General features: G+C 37.6%; 6 protein-coding genes and 2 long non-coding RNA genes across 9 annotated transcripts; 3 read left to right on the top strand and 5 right to left on the bottom strand.

The window, feature by feature from the left end:
• The first annotated feature begins 214 nt into the window (after window positions 1-214).
• On the top strand, window positions 215-1,265 carry LOC137744208 (CRIB domain-containing protein RIC4-like). Its single transcript, XM_068484072.1, has 3 exons — window positions 215-394; window positions 512-667; window positions 857-1,265. Exons 1-3 carry the CDS (start codon window positions 259-261, stop codon window positions 1,117-1,119), a joined length of 555 nt encoding a protein of 184 aa, XP_068340173.1. The 5' UTR covers window positions 215-258; the 3' UTR covers window positions 1,120-1,265.
• Window positions 1,266-1,456: 191 nt separating this feature from the next.
• LOC137744662 (photosystem I reaction center subunit XI, chloroplastic-like) lies at window positions 1,457-3,172 on the bottom strand. Its single transcript, XM_068484431.1, has 2 exons — window positions 2,891-3,172; window positions 1,457-2,042 (listed from the first exon to the last, which is right to left on the bottom strand). Exons 1-2 carry the CDS (start codon window positions 3,056-3,058, stop codon window positions 1,551-1,553), a joined length of 660 nt encoding a protein of 219 aa, XP_068340532.1. The 5' UTR covers window positions 3,059-3,172; the 3' UTR covers window positions 1,457-1,550.
• Window positions 3,173-4,882: 1,710 nt separating this feature from the next.
• On the bottom strand, window positions 4,883-6,114 carry LOC137746170 (uncharacterized). 2 transcript variants are annotated; one of them, XR_011069778.1, is made up of 3 exons: window positions 5,613-6,107; window positions 5,208-5,344; window positions 4,883-5,110 (listed from the first exon to the last, which is right to left on the bottom strand). It is a non-coding gene; the product is annotated as an uncharacterized lncRNA (long non-coding RNA). The 2 variants fall into 2 exon arrangements; XR_011069777.1 differs by having other exon boundaries at window positions 4,883-5,344; window positions 5,613-6,114.
• Window positions 6,115-6,162: 48 nt separating this feature from the next.
• LOC137746169 (uncharacterized) lies at window positions 6,163-6,782 on the bottom strand. Its single transcript, XR_011069776.1, has 2 exons — window positions 6,585-6,782; window positions 6,163-6,441 (listed from the first exon to the last, which is right to left on the bottom strand). It is a non-coding gene; the product is annotated as an uncharacterized lncRNA (long non-coding RNA).
• A 2,652-nt stretch (window positions 6,783-9,434) lies between these two features.
• LOC137745985 (inositol diphosphatase DSP3-like) lies at window positions 9,435-12,385 on the top strand. Its single transcript, XM_068486024.1, has 5 exons — window positions 9,435-9,796; window positions 10,219-10,312; window positions 10,572-10,629; window positions 10,734-10,777; window positions 11,750-12,385. Exons 1-5 carry the CDS (start codon window positions 9,660-9,662, stop codon window positions 12,005-12,007), a joined length of 591 nt encoding a protein of 196 aa, XP_068342125.1. The 5' UTR covers window positions 9,435-9,659; the 3' UTR covers window positions 12,008-12,385.
• A 1,147-nt stretch (window positions 12,386-13,532) lies between these two features.
• On the top strand, window positions 13,533-14,261 carry LOC137745326 (protein METHYLENE BLUE SENSITIVITY 1-like). Its single transcript, XM_068485270.1, has one exon. The coding sequence runs from the start codon at window positions 13,619-13,621 to the stop codon at window positions 13,949-13,951; it is 333 nt and encodes a 110-aa protein (XP_068341371.1). The 5' UTR covers window positions 13,533-13,618; the 3' UTR covers window positions 13,952-14,261.
• Window positions 14,262-14,744: 483 nt separating this feature from the next.
• LOC137746242 (probable WRKY transcription factor 20) lies at window positions 14,745-18,894 on the bottom strand. Its single transcript, XM_068486317.1, has 5 exons — window positions 18,268-18,894; window positions 17,500-17,625; window positions 16,120-16,992; window positions 15,873-16,027; window positions 14,745-15,637 (listed from the first exon to the last, which is right to left on the bottom strand). The coding sequence occupies exons 1-5, from the start codon at window positions 18,547-18,549 to the stop codon at window positions 14,917-14,919; spliced, it is 2,157 nt and encodes a 718-aa protein (XP_068342418.1). The 5' UTR covers window positions 18,550-18,894; the 3' UTR covers window positions 14,745-14,916.
• A 2,882-nt stretch (window positions 18,895-21,776) lies between these two features.
• On the bottom strand, window positions 21,777-23,857 carry LOC137745292 (putative 4-hydroxy-4-methyl-2-oxoglutarate aldolase 2). Its single transcript, XM_068485224.1, has 2 exons — window positions 23,719-23,857; window positions 21,777-22,512 (listed from the first exon to the last, which is right to left on the bottom strand). Exon 2 carries the CDS (start codon window positions 22,497-22,499, stop codon window positions 21,999-22,001), a length of 501 nt encoding a protein of 166 aa, XP_068341325.1. The 5' UTR covers window positions 22,500-22,512; window positions 23,719-23,857; the 3' UTR covers window positions 21,777-21,998.
• Between the last annotated feature and the right edge of the window lie 3,234 nt (window positions 23,858-27,091).

The raw sequence follows: 27,091 nt of genomic DNA, 5'->3' as shown, positions 1-27,091 counted from the left end.
GATTAGGTTAAACTTCTCAACCGAACTTAATTAATGTTAACTTGAGCTTTATCATCTCCACTCCATCTCTACCAAACATAATTGCATATGTAGCTTGACTTTTTCATACGTAAAATTATAGTGACTTGATAACAAAGCCAGAGCAACTCATGCTCTTCTACTATATCAAACCATTTTCCACTCCCAATTTTGCATTTTCCCAACCACCATTTCTCCACATTTCCATCTCTCTCTTCGTTTGCGCTGTTTGATGGGAAAATGAGAGAAAGAATGGAAAGATTCGTTCTTCTTCCTTTCGCCATCGGTTGCATTTCTGAATCGAGCGTTGCTGTTGGCGGTGTGCAGCAGCAGCGGCCCAGAAGATCAAAACCGGACACAAATCCGTCTGCAATAAGTCTCTTTCTCATGCTCTCACACACACATATATACATGCATGTATGCTGTGTTTCTCTCTCTAGTTAGTTAGCTACCTAGCTTATGTTTTCGTGTCTTTTTGATGATTTGTGAAAAGGAACTAAAGAAGCCGAAGAGGAAGAAGATGAAGAAGACAGAATATCCGGCGAAAGCATGAAGAACACGTTTAGATCCCTGGCTCTTCCAAAACCAAACATATCAACCGGTGTTCATAGGCTCTTCAAGGGTTTCAAGAACTTCTCTCAGTTATTTGGTAAGTCTCAACGAATGCATGATTCGATTATCATTTCTTGCAATATTTTATGCTTAAAAACTGATCTAAATTTCGGGGAGGGAGATTCAAACTCGGATGTATGGGAGCACATCCGCTCTAGTCAATATGGCTACCCCCACATCAGCTCTAGTTTATCTCTGATTACTCTTGTGGTGATTTTCTTGATAGTTTACAAGGATGATATGGAAGAAGTGCTGGAAATGGATATGGAAATAGGGTGTCCTACAGATGTGAAGCATGTGACACACATAGGTTGGGACGCTTCTGCTTCCGCTGCCTCTGCAACAACTGATCCTGTTAGGGGCTGGGATAATCTCGTATCGCCTGATCTGCTCTCTGTTTCCCCTCTTTCTTGGAGGCAATTTGAGCTCTCTGTGCCGTCACAAGCTGAAGCTGCAGTACCACCTCTTGTTCATGGCTCTTCGTCTTAATTTGTTCAACAGAGATTGGTGGATGTGATTATATTTAAGACATTAAGGGCTCGTTTGGTGTCTAGGATTTCCAAATTAGAAATCGAATCCTCTGTCTTCCCCGCTACGTACATTTCCACTATGATTCTTGAAGGTGTAATGGGTGATATACATACATACATATACATGTATATATATATATATGTGTGTGTGTGTGTGTGTGTGTGTGTGTGTGTGTGAATTTGTAATTAATTTATGGCATCTGAATTTTGATGATATATGCACTCATATATATACACACACACTTATTTGGCATTTAATACAATTATGAATTTATGGTAATTTGAAGACCACTTGCTGTGACAAAGTGATGAAACATTAAAATATATTTAACAAACAATGTAGCATACATTACATGATGAGTGATTACAGTTTGACAAGAAGCAGCAAATCTACTTGAAGTAGTAAGGAAGGTTTACGACATAGAGGAGGAAGTAGGCCCAAGTGACGCCCGAAATGCCTCCGAAGAAGAACCCACCGGTGAATTTAGACCACCCTTCGGCGGTTTGGAGCTGATCGGGCTCCTTCTTTCGGCCGGTCAATGTCAAAGCGGGCGCGGAGGACGGCTCTCCTTCCTTGAAGGAGGAAATTCCATAGATTGTCAAGCAAAGGGTTAGGATGACCACAAGACCAGCAGCAGCCAAGGAGCCAGCTCCTCCGGCATAGGGAGTGTTCCTCAATGGGCCAGTCTTGACAAACGGGCCTACCAGAAGGTAACCGTGGGCTAGACCCACCTCAACACCCCGGAGAAGTGGGCTGACTGCTGTCCTGTAGGCTGGGAGGTTGGACAAGTACCAGGCAATTAAAGGGCTTGATGTCACTGGAGTCTCCAAGCTTCCAATGAAAGGATCACCGTTGATGGGTTGAATCACTTGGAAATTTTGCTGCAACATTGATTCAATCATCGTACCATAAAATTAGTAACACGTTAAACTCAGGAAACTGTTATTAACACTAGTATTTACACTAAATCATATAATAGGTCATAATTAAGTATTGTAACTACTTACGAGAGTTGAACTTAAAATCTTACTACTTACAAGTGTACTACTAAACCTAATGCTAGTGACTTTATATCAAAAATCCCCCTTTAAAATGTAGAGTAACATGCCGATTTCACTTAACTTTCGATTTCCTCATAAACTTTTTAATTGAAAAATTAAGGACTTAAACTAATTTTTTTGGGCAATTTGCCCCTGATTTAATTTTTCATTCATTCCATTCAAATTTCTGTTAAATGTAAGCATATGCCCAACATGTGAGGATAGTTCGGTCGCTTCATTCTTTAAAATAATTGAAAACTTTCAGATTTATACTGTAAACCTATGCAAATATGTGTGATTCTATAGCTTTTGTGTTTGAAGGTCTAGCGAAGTGATGTTTTGGTCCTCAAAGTAGAGTCACGTGATGTCATTTGGATGAAATCTATTAAAAACTAACAGTAGAGAAATCGGCCAAAAATATTAGTTTAAACCCTTAATTTTTCAATTAAAAAATTCCGGAAAAGTCGAATGTTAAGTGATAATTCAGGGAATAAATTGACAGTTTACTCTAAAATGTATAAAAAGTATATTCATATTAGATATTCTCTATACAAAACGCCGCTTAAAATGACAAACGCACCATTAACGAGATATCAATATTATATCAGTACGTTTTGTTAGGGATAGTCGATGACGGTAATACTTACATAGATGAAGTGAAAATGTATGATAAGGAGAAGTAAAATTACCTTGTCAGATTGGACAGCCTTGATGGAGAAGGAAGAGAGTCTCTTGGAAGGGAAGAGCCTGAGTGGGGAGGCAGAGAGGCCCTTGGGAGAAAGCAAGGCAGGTCTGGTGGTGATTGGAGAGGTGAAGTTGGATTTAAGCTGGCTGGCCATTGGAGAAGCTGAGGCCATCACTCTGCTTTTGCACCAGTTGCAGAAGATACACAGTTGTAATCAAAGAATGGCAGGGTAGAGGAGCAGAGGAGCAGAGTGAAGTGAACAGGTCAGATATTGGGCAAAGAAGTATACTTGCGAATGTGGTGAGATGTTGTGGTTGTCAGAGACCCCTCTGATTTCATTGGATGAGGTGTCGCCAAAACCTTATCCCTTATCCAACATTTACCTTTTTATTTATAGGAAATTTAACGAAAAGTTATTGATCCTATTTATTTTAATGAAAAATCATATTTTTATTTTAAAAAATTAATTCTAATACTATTCATTTACAACACATTTTTGTCATTTTCGTTAAAACTCAAAGTTTTCAAACAACTTTCATTAGTTTTTCTTTTATTTATTTTATGTTGTTCCACATATGAATATATTGCATTTTTCTTTAAGAAAACTAATGGAAAGGGTTTGAAAACTGAGTTTTAATGATAAGAACAAAATAAAGGGTAAAGTGAATAGTATCAGGTTTGACTTTTTAGTGTAAAAATGTAGTTTTTCGTTAAAATGAATAATACCGTGGATTTTTCGTTAAAACTTTCTTTCTTCTTTTGGGTTCCAAAGTGGTTGGGGTAGCATAGATTTGGTGTTTATTTTCGTTTTGGTATTGGGTTAGATTGAATGGGCTACTGGTGATACCGACTTTGGTTGGACCATGACACAACTCATTACTTCTTATCAGCTGCACTACAAAATTTTAGAATACACCACATACATTTTTAATTTAACAGCTTGAATGTACGTTCTATCCAAATTCTCAATAAAATCCACCTTCCTTGGCCCAATACTATCAAATGCAAATGAGAAATATTGTTACACTACTAGCACAATATCAATAATAATATCGGACAAATCTTCAAACCAAATGCAATAATAAGATACAAATTGACGTTCCATGTATGAAATGAGTTTCGAGAAGCTTCCCAAACAATTCAGCCTATTTTGACCGTTGATCATCCACCATTTTCTTTCAAAATTAGAAGCTAACTAGATAAAGTGTTTAATTATAGTGAAATGCGAAGGTACTACTCAACCAACTTGCAAGCAAGAGAGATGAAAGTTGCAAATTGCAACCTATATACATACGTTCTCAAGTCACGTTTGCACGGATAGAATGAAGGGAACTTTAACGAAAAGTTCCCGATACTGTTTACTTTAACAAAAAATCATATTTTTACACTAAAAAATCAATCATGGTTTCTAGATCATTTGAAGTTTGAAAAATATACTAGCATTTGAGCCCGCACGATACTGCGGGTTGCAAAACTATGTTATAAGTATGACATAAAAGCTATCTCTCAACCCATGCCAAAATGTTCCCAATCAAGATCAATCACAATTGTCACTGAGCAATGCTCTGATCAAAGCTTCTAAAAAGGAACATAGCTAATAAGATGTAATAACCATCAAACTCATATAAATATAAACACATATTCCATTACATTTCCAGTAAACTAAAACTCAAAAACTCTTTTTGACATTGCATTGTAGATCCCCTTCTAGACCAGAAAAGATGACCATATTTCCAAAAAAATATTTTATACGCACAAATAGATAATCAGGTAAACTTATTATCCATTGGTTTACCATATGTTTTCCAAACCGCCGAGACTACGAATTATGGCTATTGTCAATTTCATGCAAAATCAAAGAAATATGATCTGTGATTATAGAAAATCAATTATGTGGAAGGCAATTAAAGACTGGATTGCCCGAAGGCTGTTCTAGTGTTTACAGCCACTTCTAGTATAATTGAGTTTGACATTGATATTCAAAATTTTCATGCAATAAATTGGCAAGCGCTGCTGAATACTAAATTACGAAAATAATTATATGTACTGGGCAAATGTGCCTTGAAGCTCAGAAATACAAAATACACAGCCAAAAACTCAGTAAAAAGTAAGGAATTGTTAACTCATTAAGGAAACACAACAGAGAAAGCCATTGGGTTACCATCGTCGAATGGTCTCATTTGCAATGAAATGGGGGTACCGCTCGAGCTTGAATTTTCATGCCCTAAAAAATTCAGAAAAAGGACATGTTTCGATCCCCAGATAGACGCATTCTATATAAGAAAAATACATGAAAATATAACGAAGTTCAGAAATCCAACCATGTTGGTTAAATTCCTCGTGCTAGGTTGCTCAAGGATGACCTCCTAGTACTTACACTTCTAAGTGAGAGTTGACTTCGTTTCACAATTCCGACTCGTGTGCATTTTTGTACACCATTTTGCACAGCCTTAAGATCCTGTATTACAATTTGAATTTCGCTTACACATGCATACACTACAAATGTAGTACAGTGATTTAAAACAAAGATTCTGACTTATCACTTGCAGCCATGTTTCCAAGTGCTGCATCTCTTTGTTTTATTAATTTTTCTTTATAATCAAACATAAATCACATAGATAGTTCAAAAACCGAAAAAAGAAAAAGAGAAATTATAAAATCATATTGAAAACTCCTACCAAAGCACATTAATAATCTAACTAATGAACGTGATTTGAGAAACAAACCCCTGTTTGAGTGCTACCGATCAGATCCTGCCCTTGCATTGCTGTTTCCACAGAGCACTCTATACAAAATCCCAAGAAAAAGTTAATACATAGTCCATACACAAATCAACCAACAAATAATAAAAAATAAAAAATAAAATCTTCTTTTTCAATCATTTTCTCATATGGGGAACAACCTGCTAATACCCTTCATGACCAAAGCACTAAGAATAATTCATATATATTTTTCAATTTTCAAATCACATACAAAGTGGAATATAAATCTTAAAACTTTTAAGCCAAAAACAGATGCACTATTTTTCCAGACTCCCAAAGAAAAAAAAATAAAATGGAAGGCAAGTGGAAGCACAAATCTTGTGAAATAATTATGAATATTCTATAAATAATCACATGCAGATCATTACCCAATTAATCACCAAAAGATCACAACATAAATCCACTGCTAGAAATTGAGAGGCATAGCATATTATCAGTTCAAGATTAAAAAAAAAAAAACAAACAAAAAAAACAAAACAAAAAAAAACAGAAAATTCACAACAAAGCAAGCCAATGAACAAAATCCACGAAGAAAATCTCAAAATTCCAAAACCTCTAAAGGATTATGAAAACAAAGACACACCCAGAACTAAGAGCTCAATGGAAGCTCCGTTTACACAAAAGCTATAACCAAATGTAAAATTTGGATATTTACATTGTTTCTTCGTTTTTAACAATATTTGGGATGCAAGTATATGGACGGTGGTATCTTGGCTTCAAATTTTGAATTTGTAAAGGTTGCTGTCATTTGATACACAACTGCAAAATTTGGATGCTCCAGTGGAAGATCAGGCTGCAAATTCAAAATTCAAAACACAAAAATCCAAATTAAACACAATTCAAAAGCGATTTAATAGTTACCAACTATAAATCCACCATGCATCTAATAAAAAATACAAAATTAAACAAAAAAATACAGAAAGAAGAAAAGGGTACCACATATTTGCATGTCGCTGCGGCTCTTCAGAACCCACAAAATTCAAGCCGAAAGATGGTGGCGGCGGTGGTTCCGTGAGAGGCGGTGCCGCAGGGTGAGATTTCTTTCGCTGCAGGTATCTGCTGTCGTCCAAGAAAACCCAATAGCCATGCCCAAACACAGACGGAGAGAGAGGAGAAAAGAAGAGTACATCCAGATCTTTCCCTTCCCAGAGAGACAAAAATGAAGAAGAGTCGAGAAGAGGCAAAATCGAAATTATACAAATCAAGCAGGGGTAAAAAGGGAAGCACACTGCCCTAGAACAGTGCCACCCGAGTTTGGGTTTTAGTATATAGAGAATTTGAGAAGATCTTTTGATGACTTTATAATGTTTTGTACGGATCTTTTCATAATGTTTCCACACATATCTCGACAAGTTGCATCAAAAGCACCAATAAGTTCTTTCGATATCACTTATCAGATTGCTTTAGCATATGTTAATATCCATTAACATGTATGAAACATGATTTGATTAACGACAACAAGTCACCAAGTGTTTGATGAAATATCTTAGTAAATAAACAAAAATATTCTTTACGTGTTTGACACTTTATTCTATTTAAAAATACTTCGAATCTGAAATCCCTTCTGAATGATACTGTCATTATAAAAAAGAGACGTAAAAAGGTAGTGAAGAAATCCATTGAACCTCAGGGAAAAAGACACAAAATTTCCTCTTTATTTTGACGCTTATGCAAATGGCCTCTTATCGACAGAATATTTTCCATTTTGACTCACCTGCTCGATGGCGCAGACCATGTGTTGTTCAATCTATATGTCAATTTTTGGAAAATGGATCAAATAATTGACTCAGTCCAACCTCATTCCAACTCGCCAATGGGCAGCCTTATTCCTTTTTACCACCATCAATCTTATATTTTTCTGAAGTTTTTCCTTTCCAACAATATAATATTCTAAATTACTTTAATTTATCAAGAAGAGAGTTCAAAATTAATTACAGTGAAGTATGCATGTTGTCTCGATCAATTGATCGAATTTAGGCCATCTCTAACAGAAGGGTCTAGAGGGTAAAAAATAACTCGAAAACCGTCTCCAACCGAAGGATAGGTCAGAGGGCTCGTGGGCCCCACAAAATCTGAAATTGCCAAAGGGCCAACCGACTAGCCAGCCCCATGCTAGGCTGGATTTCGAATTTCCAACCGCTAATTATTGACGTCAGCTAGCTGTTATAATTTCTATTTATTTTTTATTTTATTATTATTATTTTTTACAGAAATGTTTAACTAAAGGTTTTGGGCCAAAGTGTTTTAAAGAATATTTAATTATAGGCCCACAAAGTATGTTTAACTAAGGCCCTGTTTGGCACATCGGATAAAGGATCGGATAGGATTAGTTATACGGACCCGGGTGTTTGGCGTTCACTCGTACTAAATAAGCACCGGATTAATTTAACCGGTCGGATAGGATAATACGGTATACACCCGCTTAATAAAACCAACCAAAACGTCCGGATTATTTAGTCGGGGAAGAAGAATATGGGAGAGAAAGGGAGGGAGTTTGGGGGGTGTGGCGGAGAGAGCTGGGGAACAATTATTTGGGATTCTTCTATCGTCGGGGAAGAAGAAGGGAGAGAGAGGGAGGGTGTTTGGGGGGTGCGGAGAGACCTGGGAACAAAAAAATGATTTCATTTAAATTTTTTTTTTTTTTTTAAGTTTGATGCCTCCTATCTAGTATAATATCAAACACAGTATAAATAATACGATCGCTAGTCCGATACTGCACCAAACACCCGACTAATTTAGTCAGTACTATCCGGTGGCTATTTATCCTATCCGACAGAAATAGTCAGTACAGTCCGAGCTGCCAAACGAGGCCTAAAAGGTTTGGGAGTTCTATTTATAAGTTTTGGAGGCTGCTCAAATTCCTCCCACTGCCGAAGTGGGACTCCCACCCACTTCCTTTGGTTTTTTTTTTATTTCCCTACTTCCTCTCCCACAGTCTATGTGGGACTCTTCCACCGCCAATGTGGAACACTCCCACCCACGTTCTTTTTTCTTTTTTTTTTTTTTTCTTTTTTTTTAATACTCTAAATAAAACTTCTCACATTTGACTTGAAATATATAAGTTGTATTTTTTAAATTTTAGTTGTAGTTATTAAATTTAAGTTGTATTTTTTAAATTTTAGTTGTAATTTTTAAATTTAAATAATAAATTATGTTTGGCCCTTTGACCCTCGGTTGGAGATAGTAAGAAATATGACCATGTACTGTTCATTAAAATATTAATTTATTGGAGAGCCTGAGGGCTAAAACGAGACATTTGACAGCTTTAGATTGGAGATGGTCTTATAAATTATAATTATGTGATCGCTGGCTAATTAGAAAAATGAAGGTACTTGGTGGGTATGGTTTAATTTGTTTTGCCAAACAACAAATTTTCTCAAACCCCTGAGAAATCTAAAACTTAATGAGCGGTCGGTTTTGAATTACACACCAAAGGAAACTTCATATCTCAAACTAAAACCCTCCCAAATTATGGGTTTACTAAATATAAACAAACAAAAAAGCCCAAAAACTAAAAAAATAGCAAGAGGAAGTTACGAGTTCTAAAGCAAGACTGATTTTACATTTTTTTCTTACACATTTCTGTTAATTTCTGACAAACAGATTAAATAAATCCGCAAAAGTTAACTAACAATAATTAATAAAGATTTGCAAAAATAACAACAAAAATTTGCGAAAACCAATTCTCACCTTAAATTATTATTTTCTTATATAAAAAAATGAAGGTAAAATAGATTATAAAAGGTGCCAAAAAATGAGAGGACAAGCCCACAAAAACCTCGGACTCGTTGAAGAAAGTTGCAATCCAAATCCATTTCCCAAAACCAAATCCAAATCAAAATCCAATCGCTTTCACATGAAATCCTGAAACCTCAATGGCGTCGTTTCCTCCTTCCCCTCCCTCCAAAACCATGACCTCCTCCTCCGCCTCCTCCTGCTCTTGTATTTCGTAACAGGAAACGCCTGCCCTCTGCATTCTGTGTTGTTCTCTGCGCGTACATCGGAAGAGGGATGAAGAACGACGAGTACGACGACGTTTTGGAACCGCCCATCAATTTCTCGATGGTGGAGGATGGCATTTTCAGATCCGGCTTCCCGCAGCCGTCCAATTTTCCTTTCCTCAAATCGCTTAATCTCCGGTCAATCATGTAAAGTCTCTATCTTCTATACGCATTTTATTCGTATGCATGTATCTATCGCTCCATGTGTGTGTGTTTGAAGGTCGCATTGTGATTTGTATGGTGTTTGGTTGCTGAGAAAACTGAAGGATAATTGAATTACGTGAGAAAGAAAGGAAACTATTGGAAAAGAAATATCTTTTAATATTTGTTTCTGAGTTTTTAGCATAAACCAACTGTTTTTACATTGAAAAAGAATCTGAGTTACGTTTGTGATTCGTTTGAAGAATTTGTTTTTACTTACTGAGACCGTTTGATTGCTAAGAAAATGGAGGGAAAGAAAAGCAAGAAGCTAGTTGAGAGTTGTCTGAGTTGTTTCTAGAGAGAAATCAGTTTATTTGCTTTATTGAGAATGTAGCGTTTATTGTGATTAATTCCGGCTTTTGGTGCAGATATTTGTGTCCCGAGCCGTACCCAGAGGAGAATTTGGAGTTTCTTCGGTCTCAAAATATTCGGCTACTCCAGTTTGGAATTGAGGGAAAGACGGTAATACTCTCTCTCCCTCTCGGTGATTGCTTGCCGAAATTGTTCAGTTTACATCTTTTTGTGAGATTCATACATGCTATTTGTTTGCTCTTGATATATGCTAATGCAAGCACACACATCAGTAAATGCTAGAAGCATTATTACGATTATTATGTTTTAATTGAATGGGGAACGACATGCTTGGATGACATTTGATGGAATATGGGCTATGTTGTATAATGTGTTGTGCTGATAGGTTTATGACCATGTCTGTATGCAGGAGCCTTCTGTATCTATTCTTAAGGATACCATCTTAGAGGCTCTGAAAATCCTTATTGGTACTGGACTAATATGACAGTTCCGCCTTCTTTTTTATATTTAGCTTTGTATTTAAATTCTTCGCACTTCATAAGTTCTAACCGTAAGTATTTCGTATTTCTAGATGGGAGAAATCATCCAGTTTTGATCCACTGCAAGCGTGGAAAGGTAAGTTTTTGAAGTTCTATTTAATTTTCAGCCATTAATATAATTTGTTTCACTGCTACATAGTGGCTTATGATACAGTAGTTGTTTCTTCATAGCTCATTAGCCTCATTTTAGCATTCATTTCATTGTTCACCAAATCAAAAGGAGTTTTCAGGGAACTGAATTTAGTATGTTTGATTTGAGCTTGGATGTAAGCATTTCATTCTTGTCGTTGATCATTGTTAATATTATGGAGAGTTTCTAACTCTTTTTTTCAGTTCCGAGGATGAGGAGGATCCAACGAGCTTACCTTATTATTAGATAAAGGGGAAAGAGTAGGGGGATAATCTATAAGGTCTGGTTCTCTAAAATTAGGATAGTCTCTGTCATTTCCCAAAACGGGTTGGCTTTGCTCAGGTTCCTACCGTTTAACATGCAAAGCTTCAGAAACTGAATGTCATACTTTAACTATTTAATGAACCTAAGAGTTATTGGTCTAGCGGTCAAGTCCTTCGTTTGCTCCCAAGTGGTCTAGGGTTTGACTCTCTCCCACGGTACCCACCTAGCAAATGCTAGAGTTTCTCGTCCCCCAAATGTTGTGGGGTTAGGCAGGGGGCCTAGTGATTAGTCAGGTCAAAGACCTGAATACACTAGTTTAACAAAAAATTTAAAAAATAAAAAGTATTTGATGTATTTGTTCTCAGTGAGAGATTTTTCTATAAGAATTTATCTTTTGTTGTCATATAGTTTATCAGTGTTTCTAGGTTTATCTTTTGAATGGGCGGAAAACACTAACCTTCTCTATAATACTACAACCTCATATAACAACAGATAATATATTTGGAGTAGCATCACAATAGGGCCTCCTTGAATTTCAAACTGATACACTGATATGCACTTTCTCTTGTTAATGGCTGGAACTCTTAGGATTATGACGATTTTTGGATTATGGCAGTTCTTTCTCACGTTGTGTTTGCAATTTTGTTGTTACAGCATCGGACAGGTTGTCTTGTTGGTTGCCTACGAAAATTTCAGAATTGGTGTTTGTCTTCTGTGTTTGAGGAGTACCAGCGTTTTGCCGGCGTGAAATCTAGACCAACAGATTTGAGATTTATAGAAGGATTTGACATAATGCTGCTGAAGCAGTGCCTGTACAGCATTATCTACCAGTATCAAGGTTACGGTTCAAACAAGAGAAGGTTGTTATACAGAGAAGAGAATTTACAGAAGCCCCAAACCATGAAAGTTTAACAACACAGCTTTCGGAATTGGAGTTGGAGGGCCCTTATTTCTTTTTCTCCGGCGTCGCTACTAGTCTCACTTAGACACACATCAGTTTGTCACTGTGGCGTATGTATAATATGAGTCCACGGTGTTATCCTCGTTAGCTTCTTCTGGTAAAAAATCGATTTGAAACCATTCCTTTTGGATTTGGTTTCCATTGGCATCTCCGTTTATTAGTTTGGGATGATGTGGTGGCAATTGGTACCGACTCTACAGAAACCAATTTGTACTCTCTTAGTTTCGTAATGCTCTGTACAATGACACTACTACGGCTTGTTTGTTTATTCTTTAAGAATTTCTCTCTATTGATGAAGACTTCTCTACTTTGTGAATGTCATTTTCCAACCTCTCTCTCTCTCTCTCTCTCTCTCTCTCTCTCTCTTCTGTTTGAAGGGATAAGCTGTAATATTGCAGATTTTATAATTTCAAGGGCATCCGTAAGGGTTTGGACTTATTCTCTCTACATCAATCTCCATGAATTTGAACTTTCCAACTCATTTTACTTTGCCCTCTGAACTTTTAATTTCGTTTGAGCTCCCTAAAGTTTTGGTTTGTGTTAATATTCCATCAAATGTCAATTTGGTAACTATTTTTTGTTTATTCTACTAGGTGCGATTTGCATAACCCAACTTTTGTTGGCATATATGTTAACGAAATGCATAACTCACATTAGTAAATGATAATTGAGTTGTGAGAAAACTTAAGAGAAATTGAAGCATGCACGTTCTTAGAAAAGTCAGAGACTTCTAATGTACAAAACGTACAAAAACCAATGCTCAATCGTAATCGACAAAACAAACCGGTTGAGGCATCGACACAAATCAAAAATTTAACGGCTTGTTTGAAAAGTGCTTAAAATGATTGTAAGAACTTTTGGAGAAAATATTTCAGAAACCAATCTTTAGTAAAAATGCTATTTATTCTTAATAAACATTTGAAATGCTTCTTGCAGAATGCGCTATAAGTGCTTTTAAAACTAAAAAATATTCTCTCTAAAATCACTTTTAATTATTTAGAAACATTTTCAAAACAACCCCTAAGTTCTTAGAACCAAACTCAAAACTCATAAAGGATCATCAACTTCATTGGCCAGTGGCCAATGGCCTATTGCGAAATATGTCCAAACTCTATTGATCCGGATATGGATCCTCACCGGATCCTTTTTGTAAGGATTCTAGAGATATATGACTCATATCCATTCATCGTACATCGTGCGATCATAAATCATTTTAAATATTTTTATTTAAAATTAAATACAAACAGTATCTGACAAAAACTGAACGTACTATGTACGATAAACGAACCTGATTTACGAATCCTCAAAATCCTCGTCATAAGGATCCGGGGAGGATCCTGTTGATATTGATCCAACCAACACCCATACCATAAGGACCAATGAAATACGACCACGTCACCCGAGCTCGCATAAGTCTGAGTACACCAAACAGATAAACCCTATATATATAAAGGGCCACAAACATCGTCTCTCATCCTCATAAGTTTAAGGTCCTCTCCGTCCGAGTGGCCAACTGTTAGACTTAGGGTTTTCATCTCCGCCGTCCGATTAAATCGCCTAACATGACAGGCAAAGCCAAGCCCAAGAAGCACACGGCCAAGGAGATCGCCGCCAAGATCGATGCTGCCACGACGAACCGTGGCGGCGGGAAGGCCGGTATAGCTGACCGGACCGGACAAGAGAAGGGAGGACACGCGAAGATGGAGTGCCCGCACTGCAAGATCACGGCGCCGGACGTAAAGTCGATCAAGATTCACCACGAGGCTCGTCATCCGAAGATCCCGTTCGAGGAGGAGAAAGTTATAAACCGCCACGCCAGCACCAGCACCCAGCCGGAGCCGGTCAAGGACGCTAACAAGCCACGCCCCGGCGTCCGTGGAAGCCTGAAGAAGTGAAGTTTCCGGTCAAAATCGAATCAAATCTACCAAAGGAAGGGGCTTTCTGGTGCTTTGGTGGTAAAATTACTAGATTGGGGTCGGACTCGGAGTGGTGCTTGTTATGGTCGGGAAGTGGGTTTATGGGTATTTTGGGTACTTTAATTTTGGAATATTATGATGGGATGTATATTAGTCTCTGTTTCTTGCTTCTATTCCAAAGATGATGATCAAATCAATGTTTGAGAATTGATTCCATGTGCTTTCTAAATCAGTTTCTTTCTTGATGTTATTGATAATTATTATTAATTAATAGCGTACTTGATATTAATGGTGGCTTAAAACAAGAGATTGTGATTTAATTTACTGATTATCGTGTTGCTGTGTTGAAATGATTCAAACACTGTTAAATAAAAACCCATTCTTCCAGTTTCAGATGCATACATTCATCCGTATCAATGAATCTCTTGGTTTCCGGCGTCTGAAAACCGGAGTCTCCTTGATTCCGGTGGCGGAAATCGGAATGCTGCTATGTGGGGATGCATAGAATCTGTGAAATATGCAATTTGGAACATCTGGAAACTTAAAATTTTTATGTTATCCATGTGATATAAATTGTTGTTCCAAAGACTTCCAGCTTCAAAAGAAGACTTATCATCACCTCTAGGGTTTCAAGGTATTGCAATCAAGCTCAGTACAGACAGAGAGAGAGAGAGAGAGAGAGAGAGAGAGAGAGAGAGAGAGAGAGAGTAATACTAAAGATGTATTAATATTCATGTTGATAAAGTTGATGAAGAAACCAGTAAACCTTTTTGTATGAATTTTTTGTATGGGAATTTTATACCATGTTTTATGGAAAACAAGAATAAACCGTCACAATGAAAATCTGCAAGAAAATAGAACCTTTATCACTAGTTCGAGGCGAGCGGGAAACCAAAATCTGCCTCAGCTGATGACTGCTTTAGAAGCAAAAGAACAAAAACAAACTATGATGGATAACCTCCCATGACCCTGTGATAGAATAGCGATGACGACGACGACAATGATGCACTTGACTGATCCATTATTGGTAAGCGGGCATCATAGAGGTTATCATCCTTGTGCTCTTGTTTAGGCTTTAGGAATCTTACATCATTCTCCTGCAGCTGCTGTCCTGAAAAATAAGGCTGTAGAGGGCAAACTGATTTTCCATTGTTGATATCATAGCCGGCAAGAGGGAGGTTCCCGGATGGCTGAAGGTTCATAGGCAGTGAAATTGGGAAGTCTGGCACAATAGAACCAGCCTGATGGGCAACATTGTGTCTGAATGAGGCATACGGCATGGTATTTTGCAGAGGAGGATATTTCATTTGGTAAAGGGAGGAAGCTCCAAATTTCATGTCATTATTGAAATTCCCAAGAAAATTAGGTCTCATGTATGCGTCATGAAATTCCGTTTTTCTATCAAAATGAGGTGCAAGATCTTGCATTTGTGTCTCAGGTTTCGGAACATTGGTATTTCTGTGTAATGCCAAAGCTGGCTGAGCATTGGCAGTAGATGGAAGTCCATTACTGCTACTTGAATTCATGTGATTGCTGTTTCTCGCTGCAGGCACTTCGTGGTTGTGTTTTCCCTCGTACGTTGTAATTACGAATTTCAGATCATGGGAGGCCCTTTCCACATGCTTCCTAACTGGACATCCTGCACTTGTGCATTTGTAATAGCTCCTATAGGATGAAGAATGGTACAAAGATTAACTGGATACATAGAAAACTTTAAGCAAACCAAATTGTGAAAATATGGTTTATGAGCTAATATCTTATTTGAAGAAATAAATTACAAGAAGAAAATGTCATCCCCTGTTACTATATGTTATAATGAACTCTTCTATGCTCATAACTCGGCAGAAATCCATACTAACCAGTTCAATGAAATGAGAGAGCGAATGAGAGAAGAGCATACCTAGGGTTTGGATTTCCTTTGACCACTTTTTGCCCATACTTCCGCCAGCGATAGCCATCATCAAGTATGTCGATTTCGCTCTCAATTTGGACAACTACTCTTGGTTCACGGACAGCCCTGGATGCTAAATTTGTTTCAATCATGCAGCTCTCCTTCTTCCTGGAAGGGAAACCAATGGAGAATATTATAACCTTGTTCAGTCATGGCATCCTGGAAAAAGAAACCTTCGAGATAAACAGAAAATCACTTGCCTTCTTTTTGAATCAGATTCTTCATCATCTGCATCATCTCCAAGTGATATGATTCCTTGGGTGGCCCGATCTTCATCATCATGACTAGCAAGTGTGGATGAAAGCTCTGGAGTTTCGGCTGATTCAAAGATACTCATGGACTTCCCTTGAGTAGTTGAAAATGGATCAGAAAGCTCGGTAACAACAGATGCTGAGGATGTCCTTTCCAGACCATCAGTCCTCCCGTCATAGCCAACTTTCATATCCTTACAAGACTGGCTATTTGTCCAAACTGGCCCACCTTCACCTTTGACAGCGGCCCTACTACCTTCACCCATCTCTGACATCTCATCATATGAAAATGATGGTCCAAGCGATGCCCCAGTTCGACGGTTAGGCTGCGGTTTTGCATGATTATGAGGAGCTCCCTTGTAGATGATCTCTGTTATTTGCCCATCATAGGATCGTTCCACCTTTTTCTTGACCTGACAATTTGGGTGCGTGCATTTATAATAACTCCTTGGATATTCACTACCTTTTACCTGTTTCTGCCCATACTTCCTCCAATTGTATCCATCTTCTGAATTCCTTACCATTCCTGCAGATGGGTATGACCCTTTTTGCTCTCCTTCCGAAAAGTGATGGGACCCAAGATCCTCCCCATGAATCAATTCTTTGGGAAGAGAGTTTTGATCACTAGCTGCACTGGAATGAGACATTTGCAAGTCTGCGCCGTTGGCAATCATAATCACACTGTTTAAGTTTCTAACATCAGAGGACGAATCCACAGAATAGTTCGTTGCATTAGCTTCTTCTGGAAACCCCATCGGGAATTGAAACTCCATTGGTGGTTGCTCCAAAACAAGAGCTTGGTAGTCAACAGTAGACCCCTGAGGAAAAATGCAATGGGAAGATACCAAACTCATTCAAACACAACCTCGCAAAAAATTATAAAATAATTTATTGGTAAGTTCAGACAGGAAACTACACCCTTGGAAAACTTATCAAAATCACTCCCCCTTGGACATTTTAGTTTAAACAGGAAACATTAGCATTAACATTATGATTGCAACTTATCAAAATGTGCACAGGAAATATTAACATTTTGGTTTAAACAAGTACCGTTGGACGTCATGATTTGAACATTATGATTCCAATGACTAACTATAAAGTTACAACTAGACACTTCATTTACATCGGTTTCCAAATAATGCTTCAACTGTCGTAAACTACAAGGAGATACTGTTTCAAGGTTCTTTAGTATTTAAAATATCAATCTGTTGGGCTGCCACATTTGGAGAAAGTAATTAGACCAGAAAAAAGAAAGTTTAAAAACCTCTTTCCAAATTTAATTTGAGACTACTGAATTCTAAAACATATTAAGTCGAGACATTTACCGGATTTTGGAAACTAGAATAGGCCGGCCTGTAACCATCATCTTCATGAGTTCCTGATTTCAGCAGCGAGCTGTTATCATTGGGAGGATGCAATGGAAAAGTTCCGGTGGTGGGAGATGGAAGCGCCTAGAAGAATACAACAATCGAAGATCATAGACAACATCACAAAGAAAGAAAAAAAGCTTTGGACTATGCAACTCTCTCAACATCCATAGTATTATGCCTTCTAGCTTTTGGTGATTGTATTTTAAACCAAACAATACCAAAGCAGACACTTTTATACAAAAGGTGCAGAATAACAAATTCAGATGTTATACTTCTCTATCTAAACAATCCAAATTATAAATGAACAAAATTAAGTTAATCACTTCTTCTAATCACAAGTTAATGATTAATGAGTAACACCCAAATACTAATACAAGTAAAAACTGTTATTCTGTTTGACATTTACTTTCTCCCTAGTACCAAATTGCTTGCAACCAGATGCAGATAAACTACTGAAGTTCAGAAACTCAAAAGTTCACCAAAAAAAAAAAAACCATACAAAGTTATACATTTCCTTGATCACACTGCAGAATTCTAGACCGCTCCGTGGTATCCTATACTCCGAGGTTTTTCGGAACGAACAAAGCCCAGAAAGAATGAACAGTCTTAATGCATTTAGCTCCAAAAGAAGAAAAACCCAAAATTTACAACAAAAAAAAGAAAGAAGGAAAACCATCAAAATTAACACACAAAAAAAAAAAAAAAAAAAAAAAGAAGAAGAACCTGAGAATTGGGGAGCATCATGGGGGAGTCGAGCAGAGCCGTGGGGCTGATACCAGCCGGAATAGTAAGGCACGGGGACCTCGCCGATGGAGAATGCAGAGGACTGGTTGTCCTAAAACGCGCCGTATTGATCCTCTCCGCATTGAATCCACACTTGGCTGCCCTCCTCTCTGCTATGCTAATGCTGCTCCCTGTTCCACCACCACCACCGCCTCCTCTTCCTTTGGCTTTGCTCTCCGCAACCGCGTCGTCTTCTTGCTCTATTTTTCTTAAAAATCTCATCTTTTTGTTTTAACACTCTAAATTTTGTGTCTGTGTGTTGGGATTTTCCTGCTAGAGTGACAAGGCTGTGACTCTGCCTCTCTCTCCAACAGCAAGAATTCTGTAAAAACCCTAACTTTGGTTTTTGGTTTCAGCTCCTCCTCCCTGAATGGTTGCGGAGCTGAAACCTCTTCCTTCTTATTGTATCCAAACGAATAGTAAATAAATAAAAAAGGGGTTTGATTTAAATTCCGGAAAAAATGAACAGGCTTTTTATTTTTCAAGTTTCTATGTCTATAAATTTATGGTACAAAATTTATGTTTTCCAAGAAGAAGAACAACCGGATTGGATTTAGAGAGAGAGAGAGAGAGGGAGGAAGAAGAAGAAGGGGGAGAGAGAGAGAGAGAGAGAGAGAGAGAGAGAGCTGGGTTTATAGTCCTACGCTGCTGGGTACAAATATACAAAATGTAATTTTGTTGCAGAAAAACGGAAAAGCAAAGAAATATTTGGTTTGTGCCCGAGAACGGTGAAGTGACAGTCACTCTTAACCAAGAAAGTTGGGAAGTGTGGGACCCACCGAATTAAAATTAAAGAGGAAATTAAGGGGTGCTGAGGTGGAGGAAGTTGTGAACTCTAACGAGCAAAGATGAAAGCTTTTTTCGGAAACGACACCTCTCTTCTTCTTATCAGAAACCATGAACTCAAACAAACTCCACCCAAAAATCCAATACGTGTTCATTCTTTACAATGTTTTCCACGTAAATCTAGATGAAGTTTGTTTCCTTTCTTCCTTTTCATTTCAATTTTCTCTTTAAGTTTCTAATATTTATTTTGTTATTATTTTTTAATTTCTTTAGAGTCTCGTACTTTTAATGTGGTTATGAATTAAAATATAAATGATTATAAATTTTTTAATCTTGGGTGACAAAGAAAACATTTTCGTCAAACTGTATTCAAGTTTTAACCTTATCTAACTTATTGCTCGTGTTTCTTTTGTGGTAGGCATGATGCGGCAATACTTACCATGTATTATTTGCTTAATTCTCTTACCAAATATAGTAAATACATTTTACTTGGCACAAATTTTTGGTATTAGTTTCTTAATGAGTAATTGGTGTAGTTTTATTTCGATAATGTAATAGGTTTGTGTAGGGAGTTGGAGACTTAAGCGTGGGATTTGGTTTGCTAATGGCTAGCCGCAAATCTTGAGAAGCAGGTTTGCTTTTTGTTTGTATAATCCAAATCAATATGCGGTTAGAAGTCCCTCGTAGCTGAGTCTCCTAATTTATGAGTACACGATAAATAGACTATCTGCCACTTCATGTTTTTGGCATACTATTTTATAATGTTGACACAAAAATTAACGTTAAATTATTGAATGGCAGGTATTCATATTTTTGGCACATTGTTTTATAATGTTAATACAAAAATTAACGTTAAATTGTTGAATGACAAAGTACTACCTTGAGAGAGTAGCATTTCTTGTGTGTGCGATTGTTGTAGCATTTCACTTAATATTCGTGCTAACTATGATTTCATGTCTCTTACGTAGAAACAGCATTTGGTTTTGGTTTGAATTCAAAAGTCGATGAAATGAGTTAATGATTCCAACTAGGATTTACTTTAATGGATTCATCATAATTAGCATGTTATCCATTACCCAACGGCACTTAATACTATTTACTTCCTAACCATGCATGCCATATGTAGCCCAAACTAGTGTGTAATAATTCCTCCTCCTATATGAACGTTAATTCATGAATTTTATTATAGCTTTCAACACAAGTTTTTACTTTATACAAATGAATGATACTCCATACCATATTAATCTCTAGACTAGTTTGGAACCGCTTTTAAAATGGCTGAAGATACTTTTGGTGAATGTTTTTTAATCTAATCTTCCTTAGTAAAAATTCAAGTGGATCCTGAAAAAACACTTGAAGTGTTTCCTGCAAAAAAACACATATCTTATGTTTTTTTTTTCTTTCCAAAAAGCACGTGAAGTGATTTTGAAACCCAAAATCAATTCACCAAAAAACTTTCAGTTATTTTAAAAACACTTCCAAACGAGTACTAAGTTATGGGGAGGGAGATTCATACTTAAATGCATAGAAGGAAGTACATTGTTTTAGTTAACTTGGCTAAGTTCAAGTTTGCCTTCCAACGCAAATTAAACATTAAACTAAACAAGTACAGTATTTTTACGTAATTAAACCAAAAATTTTACTCGATACAACTACTACTTTGCTAAGAGATTGTGTCCAGGTTTACATGAACGCAACCTGTTAAGCTAACGAGTTTATGTTCACCAAAAATTCCTACAAGAACATGCACCATCCTTGAATGGTGGAATCTATGAGCATCTCTCATTACAATTTCCCTTCCAGTAACCTTGGAGCTAAACTTGGAAGCTGTATGACAATCCCCACAAACTCTCAGATTCTTCTTAATTCTGATAACCCTTTCCGGCCCTAAATTCAACAGTCCGAAAACTACTGCAAGCTCCTTACTATGCGCATACATGGAGTTCCTCTGCTGACTTGGGTATGTGCAGTTTGACAACAGACCGAACAGATGTCAACTCCTTAAACAGCAACACTTCCACGTCGCATCTTTTCCTTTCATGCAAATTACACACCTGGAATTCTGCCTCTCGCTATGTTTAGCTTTAGCTAGCGTTCTCTCTCTCTCTCTCTCTCTCTCTCTCTCTCTGAGTCGGAGACTCAAAGATATGGATGCCACTTACCCCGCATCAACAATCACCCACCCGCCGCCGCCTCCGCCACCAGAGACACCAACATTTGATGAAGATGATGAGTACGGACTACCAAAACCAACAGATTGGCTCTCAAAGCTTGTGTCTTTACAAGCAGATTTGATTTACAACTGCTTTTCCACTCTCTCCACCTCCATTTTCTCCCTCCTGTCTGCCGCCTCCGAGTCTTACCACCAAGCTAGGGGATCACGAGCCACATCTGGAGATGACGAGAGCGAGGATGTTCAAGATCTGCTAAGAATATGGCAGCGAAGCAGAAGCAAAAGAAAGGCAATCTACTTGCAACCTGGAGATATGAATTTGCCAGAAGCTGTTGGCTCTTCAGGAGCCTCAACAATTAGCATTACAAGAGACGATGCAAGTGTTGCTGCTGCCGAAGATGTTGGGGACTCGGAATCGGTCTGTTTATAAGGTGACGTAAATTATGCAAAATTATGTACCTGTTGCCTTCTGTTAATATATATGACTAAATTTACTGATCAAAAGATAATCATTATTGATAAACCAACTAAAACATAGTTAAGAGTTCGATATCACGCGATTTTGCTTAATACAGTAGAAATTTGGAAAATGAGGCAAATACACAACAGTTTAGCAATTGAAACAAAGAAAGACATACATTTCGTGCAACAGCGTGTTGTATACAACAGTTGCAGGAAACAAGCTTTCCTTCCAAATGGTGTGCTTAAAGGTTTAGACAGATAACTCGGTACGAGAAATCAAAATTCCATCGGTGTCTGCATAAAGCCATTCTCCGTCACAGATCCTTATCCCGGCAATGCTTATTGGTACCTGTTTCTCTCCGATCCCTTTCTTGTTGGCTTTCATGGGATGGGACGCCAGAGCTCTCACGCCAATGTCGCAACCGTTAATCTCGTCGACATCTCTTATGCAGCCATTGACCACTATACCTGCCCAGCCGTTATTCTGAGCTTGAACCACAGGGTTGCCTCCCAATATTGCACACCGCTTGCTTCCACCTCCGTCCACAACAAGAACTCTTCCATTGCCCTTCTCCTCGAGAAAGGAACGAACAAGGACATTGTCTTCAAATACCTTTAAGGTAACTATTTGTCCAGAGAAGACCTGTCGCCGGCCATATATCTGGAATATTGGCTCAAGCACCCGAAGATCACCACTCCCAATCAACTGAGAGTGAGCATCGCAAACTTCAGCAGTTGTAACCAAGGCCATTTGTTCCCAGCACCTTCATGGAAAGACAAGGATCAATGTGTTAGAACGAGAACAGGCAACTTATAGAAGGTTTTTCACCGGAAAATGTTATAGCACAGCACATGGAGGATGCCATGAGAGGTTTGATGGGAGAAGACGAAATTATAAGTATCCCGCAAATACTAGTTGTTACGGAAGTATGCTTTATATGAAACAACAAGTGGTTGCAATGCAAAGACTGCAATGTTAGAGTGTTGCACACACTAGGATTAACAGAAGCATCAGTGGTAGAATCGGCGCTTGAAATGGAGTTGTTCAAATTAAAATCAAGAGACCGACAGTTTAAAAACCCGATTAATAGTTCAAGTCATAATCTAATTCATCTTCGGATAATTTTCTTCAACAATGAGTCTCAAAAAACATAAATTTTGTAGAGTTGAAGAGAAACACTGCAGATTTGCCTTCAAAATGAGAAAATGCAAAAGCTCAAGAATTTTCGTTGGCAACAAACATCGATTTCCAGCAACAGCGACAAAGGGAAAATATACACAACAAATACAGGGGAACGCGGAGATCGCAGTGAAAGAAGACCGAATTGATAAAACAGCAACTAAGCTAACATTCGTTTTCCCCCAGCCGAGACATGGTTTTCGAAATCCGGAAACAATTGAAACCGGCAGCATTTTATAGAAGGCAGAGAAGATATTGTAAATCGTACATGTTTGGATTCACTCAAATTACAGAAAAATGCACCCAAGATATTCAAATCTCAAACTCCTACAAAAAGTTAAAACTAATTACGATAAATCATATACAAAATTTCATAAGTTAAGACCAAGCACGCATTCTGAACGCGGAAAAAAGCCAAACCTCATCCACACAGACACACGCAACGATTGGATCTTTATGTTGTTCGCATCACTATACAGATTCAGAACTAACAAGATTAATCAGAAAGCTTAACTCCATTAATTATTGATTAAATTATTAATCACACGAGCTGGTTTTGATCTAATTTCCATAAAATCCAAGCAATACACCCAACGATCCAGATCAATACAGAAAAACAAAAAACAAAAAACAAAAAAAGTTGATTAATTTTCATATTGGGTCGGCCTGTATGCCAGAGAAATGCAAGAAATTGAAATTTGACACCAATTTGATCAACCAGACAAGCGAATCAGAGAAATCAAGAGAAACGAGGAGATGAAATCGGGCGGCTAATAATAAAAGCTGTTACCTCGAAGGATGGACCAGGACACGAGAACAGAGCTGAGTAGTTCAGTTGTGAGTTATGGGAAGGGAAGGAAGGAAAAGGAAGAAGCTTTGAGGGAGAGAGAATCTGTGTTAGACTGTAAAGCGCGTGCAATAGTCTTCTTCGTAAGAATTATGCTGTTGCTGTCTCTTTTCAAAGTTGTTAAATCAGGTGATACAATGAGTGGAGCATAGCATACATGACTTTTAGATGTGAAAAAAGATTGTGATCCACGATTGATGCGCCTGTAGAACACTACATATAAGCAATATTTTGACAATTTTCTTTTTTAATTATATAATTATATTTGATGTTCCACTCGGCGTTTGAGCTAGACATGGTAATTTCTTACACGATCCGTTAACAAGACATGTAAACGACACGAAAATAACGGGTTTCGGGTCAATACGATAACTAATTGGGTTATTATCGGGCCACACGATAATAACCCGTTAATAACAAGTTTACACGAGAGTGACATGCGGGTAACCTGTTTTGACACGATAAGAAAAAAGTTATTTTGATGATTTTAATTTTTTAAACTACTAAAAAAACTTACTATAAAATACAATAGATATAATGAATATGTATATATTGTGTAACATCCCACATTGCACAGGGGAGTGATCCTTATATGTATATTCTCATCCCTACCTAGCACGAGGCTTTTTGGGAGCTCACTAGCTTCGCGTTCCGTAGGAACTCCGAAGTTAAGCGAGAAGGGGGCTGGAGCAATCTCATGATGGGTGACCCACTGGGAAGTTGCTCATGAGTTCCCAAAAACAAAACCGTGAGAGAATGGTAAGCCCAAAGTGGACAATATCGTGCTACGGTGGTGTAGTGGGGCCGGAAAGTGATCCGCCCCGGGCCGAGATGTGACAATTTGGTATCAGAACCTACCCTGGCCGTGGTGTGCCGACGAGGACGTCGGGCCCCTAAAGGGGGTGGATTGTGACATCCCACATCGCCCAGGGGAGTGATCCTTAAATGTATATTCTCATCTCTACCTAACACGAGGCCTTTTGGGAGCTCACTGGCTTTGGGTTCCGTAGGAACTTCGAAGTTAAGCGAGAAGGGGGCTAGAGCAATCCCATGATGGGTGACCCATTGGGAAGTTGCTCGTGAGTTCCCAAAAATAAAACCGTGAGGGAATGGTAAGCCCAAAACGGACAATATCGTGCTACGGTGGTGAAGTAGGGCCGGGAAGTGATCTGCCCCGGGTCGGGATGTGACATATTGTTTATTAATTATTATTCTATATAAATTTTAAAATTTAAGTTTTATTTATTTATGTATTTTTATAGTATATTATAGGCAAAGATTGAGATTAAAAATCATAAAATATATTAAAAATATCAAGTAATTTAAAAATACCAAACACATTAAAAAAATTATAATAATTAATTTACATGTGCGAAAATTATGAAAAAAATATGCAAACGCTCGTAGTTGCATCATTTTTGCTTTGAGAATGGGTATATGATCATTTGAATTTTTAAAATCATACAAATCTCATGAATAGTATTTTTTAAGGGAGTTCAAAATAAACAAAATTCATAATCGTTAATGTACAAGTCTAAAAGATGTGAAAGCATAATAAACGTTCATAATTACATCCTCAACGCTTAGATGACGGTTACATAGTCATTTAGATTTTTAAAACCCTCCAAATCTCATGAACAATGTTTTTTATTTGAGTGCAAAATTAATAAAATTAATAATAATTATTGTAGAAGTGTGAAAAATGTAATCACTCGTAATGAAAAGTTTTATAACTTTCATGAAGTGGTCAACTCTGAAATTTAGTATGTATATACTAATTTAGTATTATAGTTTAGATTTTTTAGGTCAAATTATGTTTTTCATTTTCATTTTTATTGATTTAAAATATAATTTTCTTAACGGGTAACGGATCGGGTCATATTACCTGATAATATTAATGGGTTGATTTCGGGTCGGGTCATATTACCCGTTTACTTTAACGGGTATTACACGACACGATCCGTTAAGCTATCGGATATGATACCAAAATGACACGAACATGAGAAACACGATACGAATGTCAGATCTAGTTTGAGCCCAATTAAAATGTCGTTTCATGTTCACGCATGCATAATTATATTTTCTATTTGCTTTGCCAACTATGCATTAATTCATTAGTGGTATTAATAATTATACGAAGCACTCCATCAAGGATTCAAGGTTATGACATAGAAATGATCATTTTGTCACGGATTTATCACAACACGAGAAATAAATAGAAAGATTGAAATTATATGGTGGACGACTTTTTTTTCTTTTTTTCTTTTTTTTGGTCAAAGGAGATTTTTATTACAAAAAACACACTTTGCAACATAAGCCCAACACACACCTTAATTACAACAAAAAAAGGCCTAAAACAAGTAAAACAGAAAAAATGCCCAACAACAGTAAGGCCCAGAAACCAAACAGCTTCCTCCAGAAACTTGCACAGCCATCTCCACCCTTTAAAACAGGTTCGTCAGTCGATTCCCAACCTCCGTCTATTATCTCTTCCATATATGCCACCTCCAACTCCGAAATTGCTACCAGAGCACAGCCAACAAGGGATAATCGACAACCAAGTGAACAAAGTCGACTATCAGTATGAAGTTCGTGGATACCCACGAACGACACTGCCAGAACCGACAGACAACAAGGAGAAAATGGTGGTATTTGTAACACCCGAGTCGGTGTAAACATCAGAACTCTACACACAATCTCCCCAAGAAACATGGCTGAAGATCGGATCAAAGAAGAGCAGGGAAGAGGTTTACCTTCAGGAGTAGAGGAAATGGAGAGGCCAGAGTGAAAATTGGGAAGAGATAGTAGTAGAGGCAGAGGCAGGGAAAGAAGAAGGAAAAGAAAAAAGAAAAGACACAGCCACCGACCCTAGCCGAAGCTAAGGTTGGTGCCGCCAAAAAATCCTAAGTTCGAAAGACTCATAGGCAGTGAGAAATACTTTTAGTTAGAGAGAGAACTCTCACCTTGGAGAGAATATTTATATTTTAACAATTTTAGCATTGTAAATTTTTTTAAAACAGTTAAAATCAATTAGAAGTGTGATTTTAGTGTTTTCTACAAAATACGTTCATACAATTAGTGAAATTTAACATCAAAAAGTCTCTGGTGTAAGCTTCAACAAAGAAGTATAAAAAATGAATAAAAAAGGGGCGGGGTGCCACGAGAGGTGAGGACAACAAGTAGCCGCGAGACACCTGGGCAAAATCCCTAGAGAGGGACAAACAACAGGAGTCGGCAGCACCACCTTCGAACCTCTCGAGGGCAGTTTTTACCCACGCGGGAATAATATACACGGCGCGAGGCGTCGTTGTTTCTT

This window comes from Pyrus communis, chromosome 9 (genome assembly GCF_963583255.1).
Source record: "Pyrus communis chromosome 9, drPyrComm1.1, whole genome shotgun sequence".
Classification (NCBI taxonomy): domain Eukaryota; kingdom Viridiplantae; phylum Streptophyta; class Magnoliopsida; order Rosales; family Rosaceae; genus Pyrus; species Pyrus communis.
Note: the sequence above shows the minus strand (reverse complement) of the source record. Positions and strands in the feature narration are given on the sequence as shown.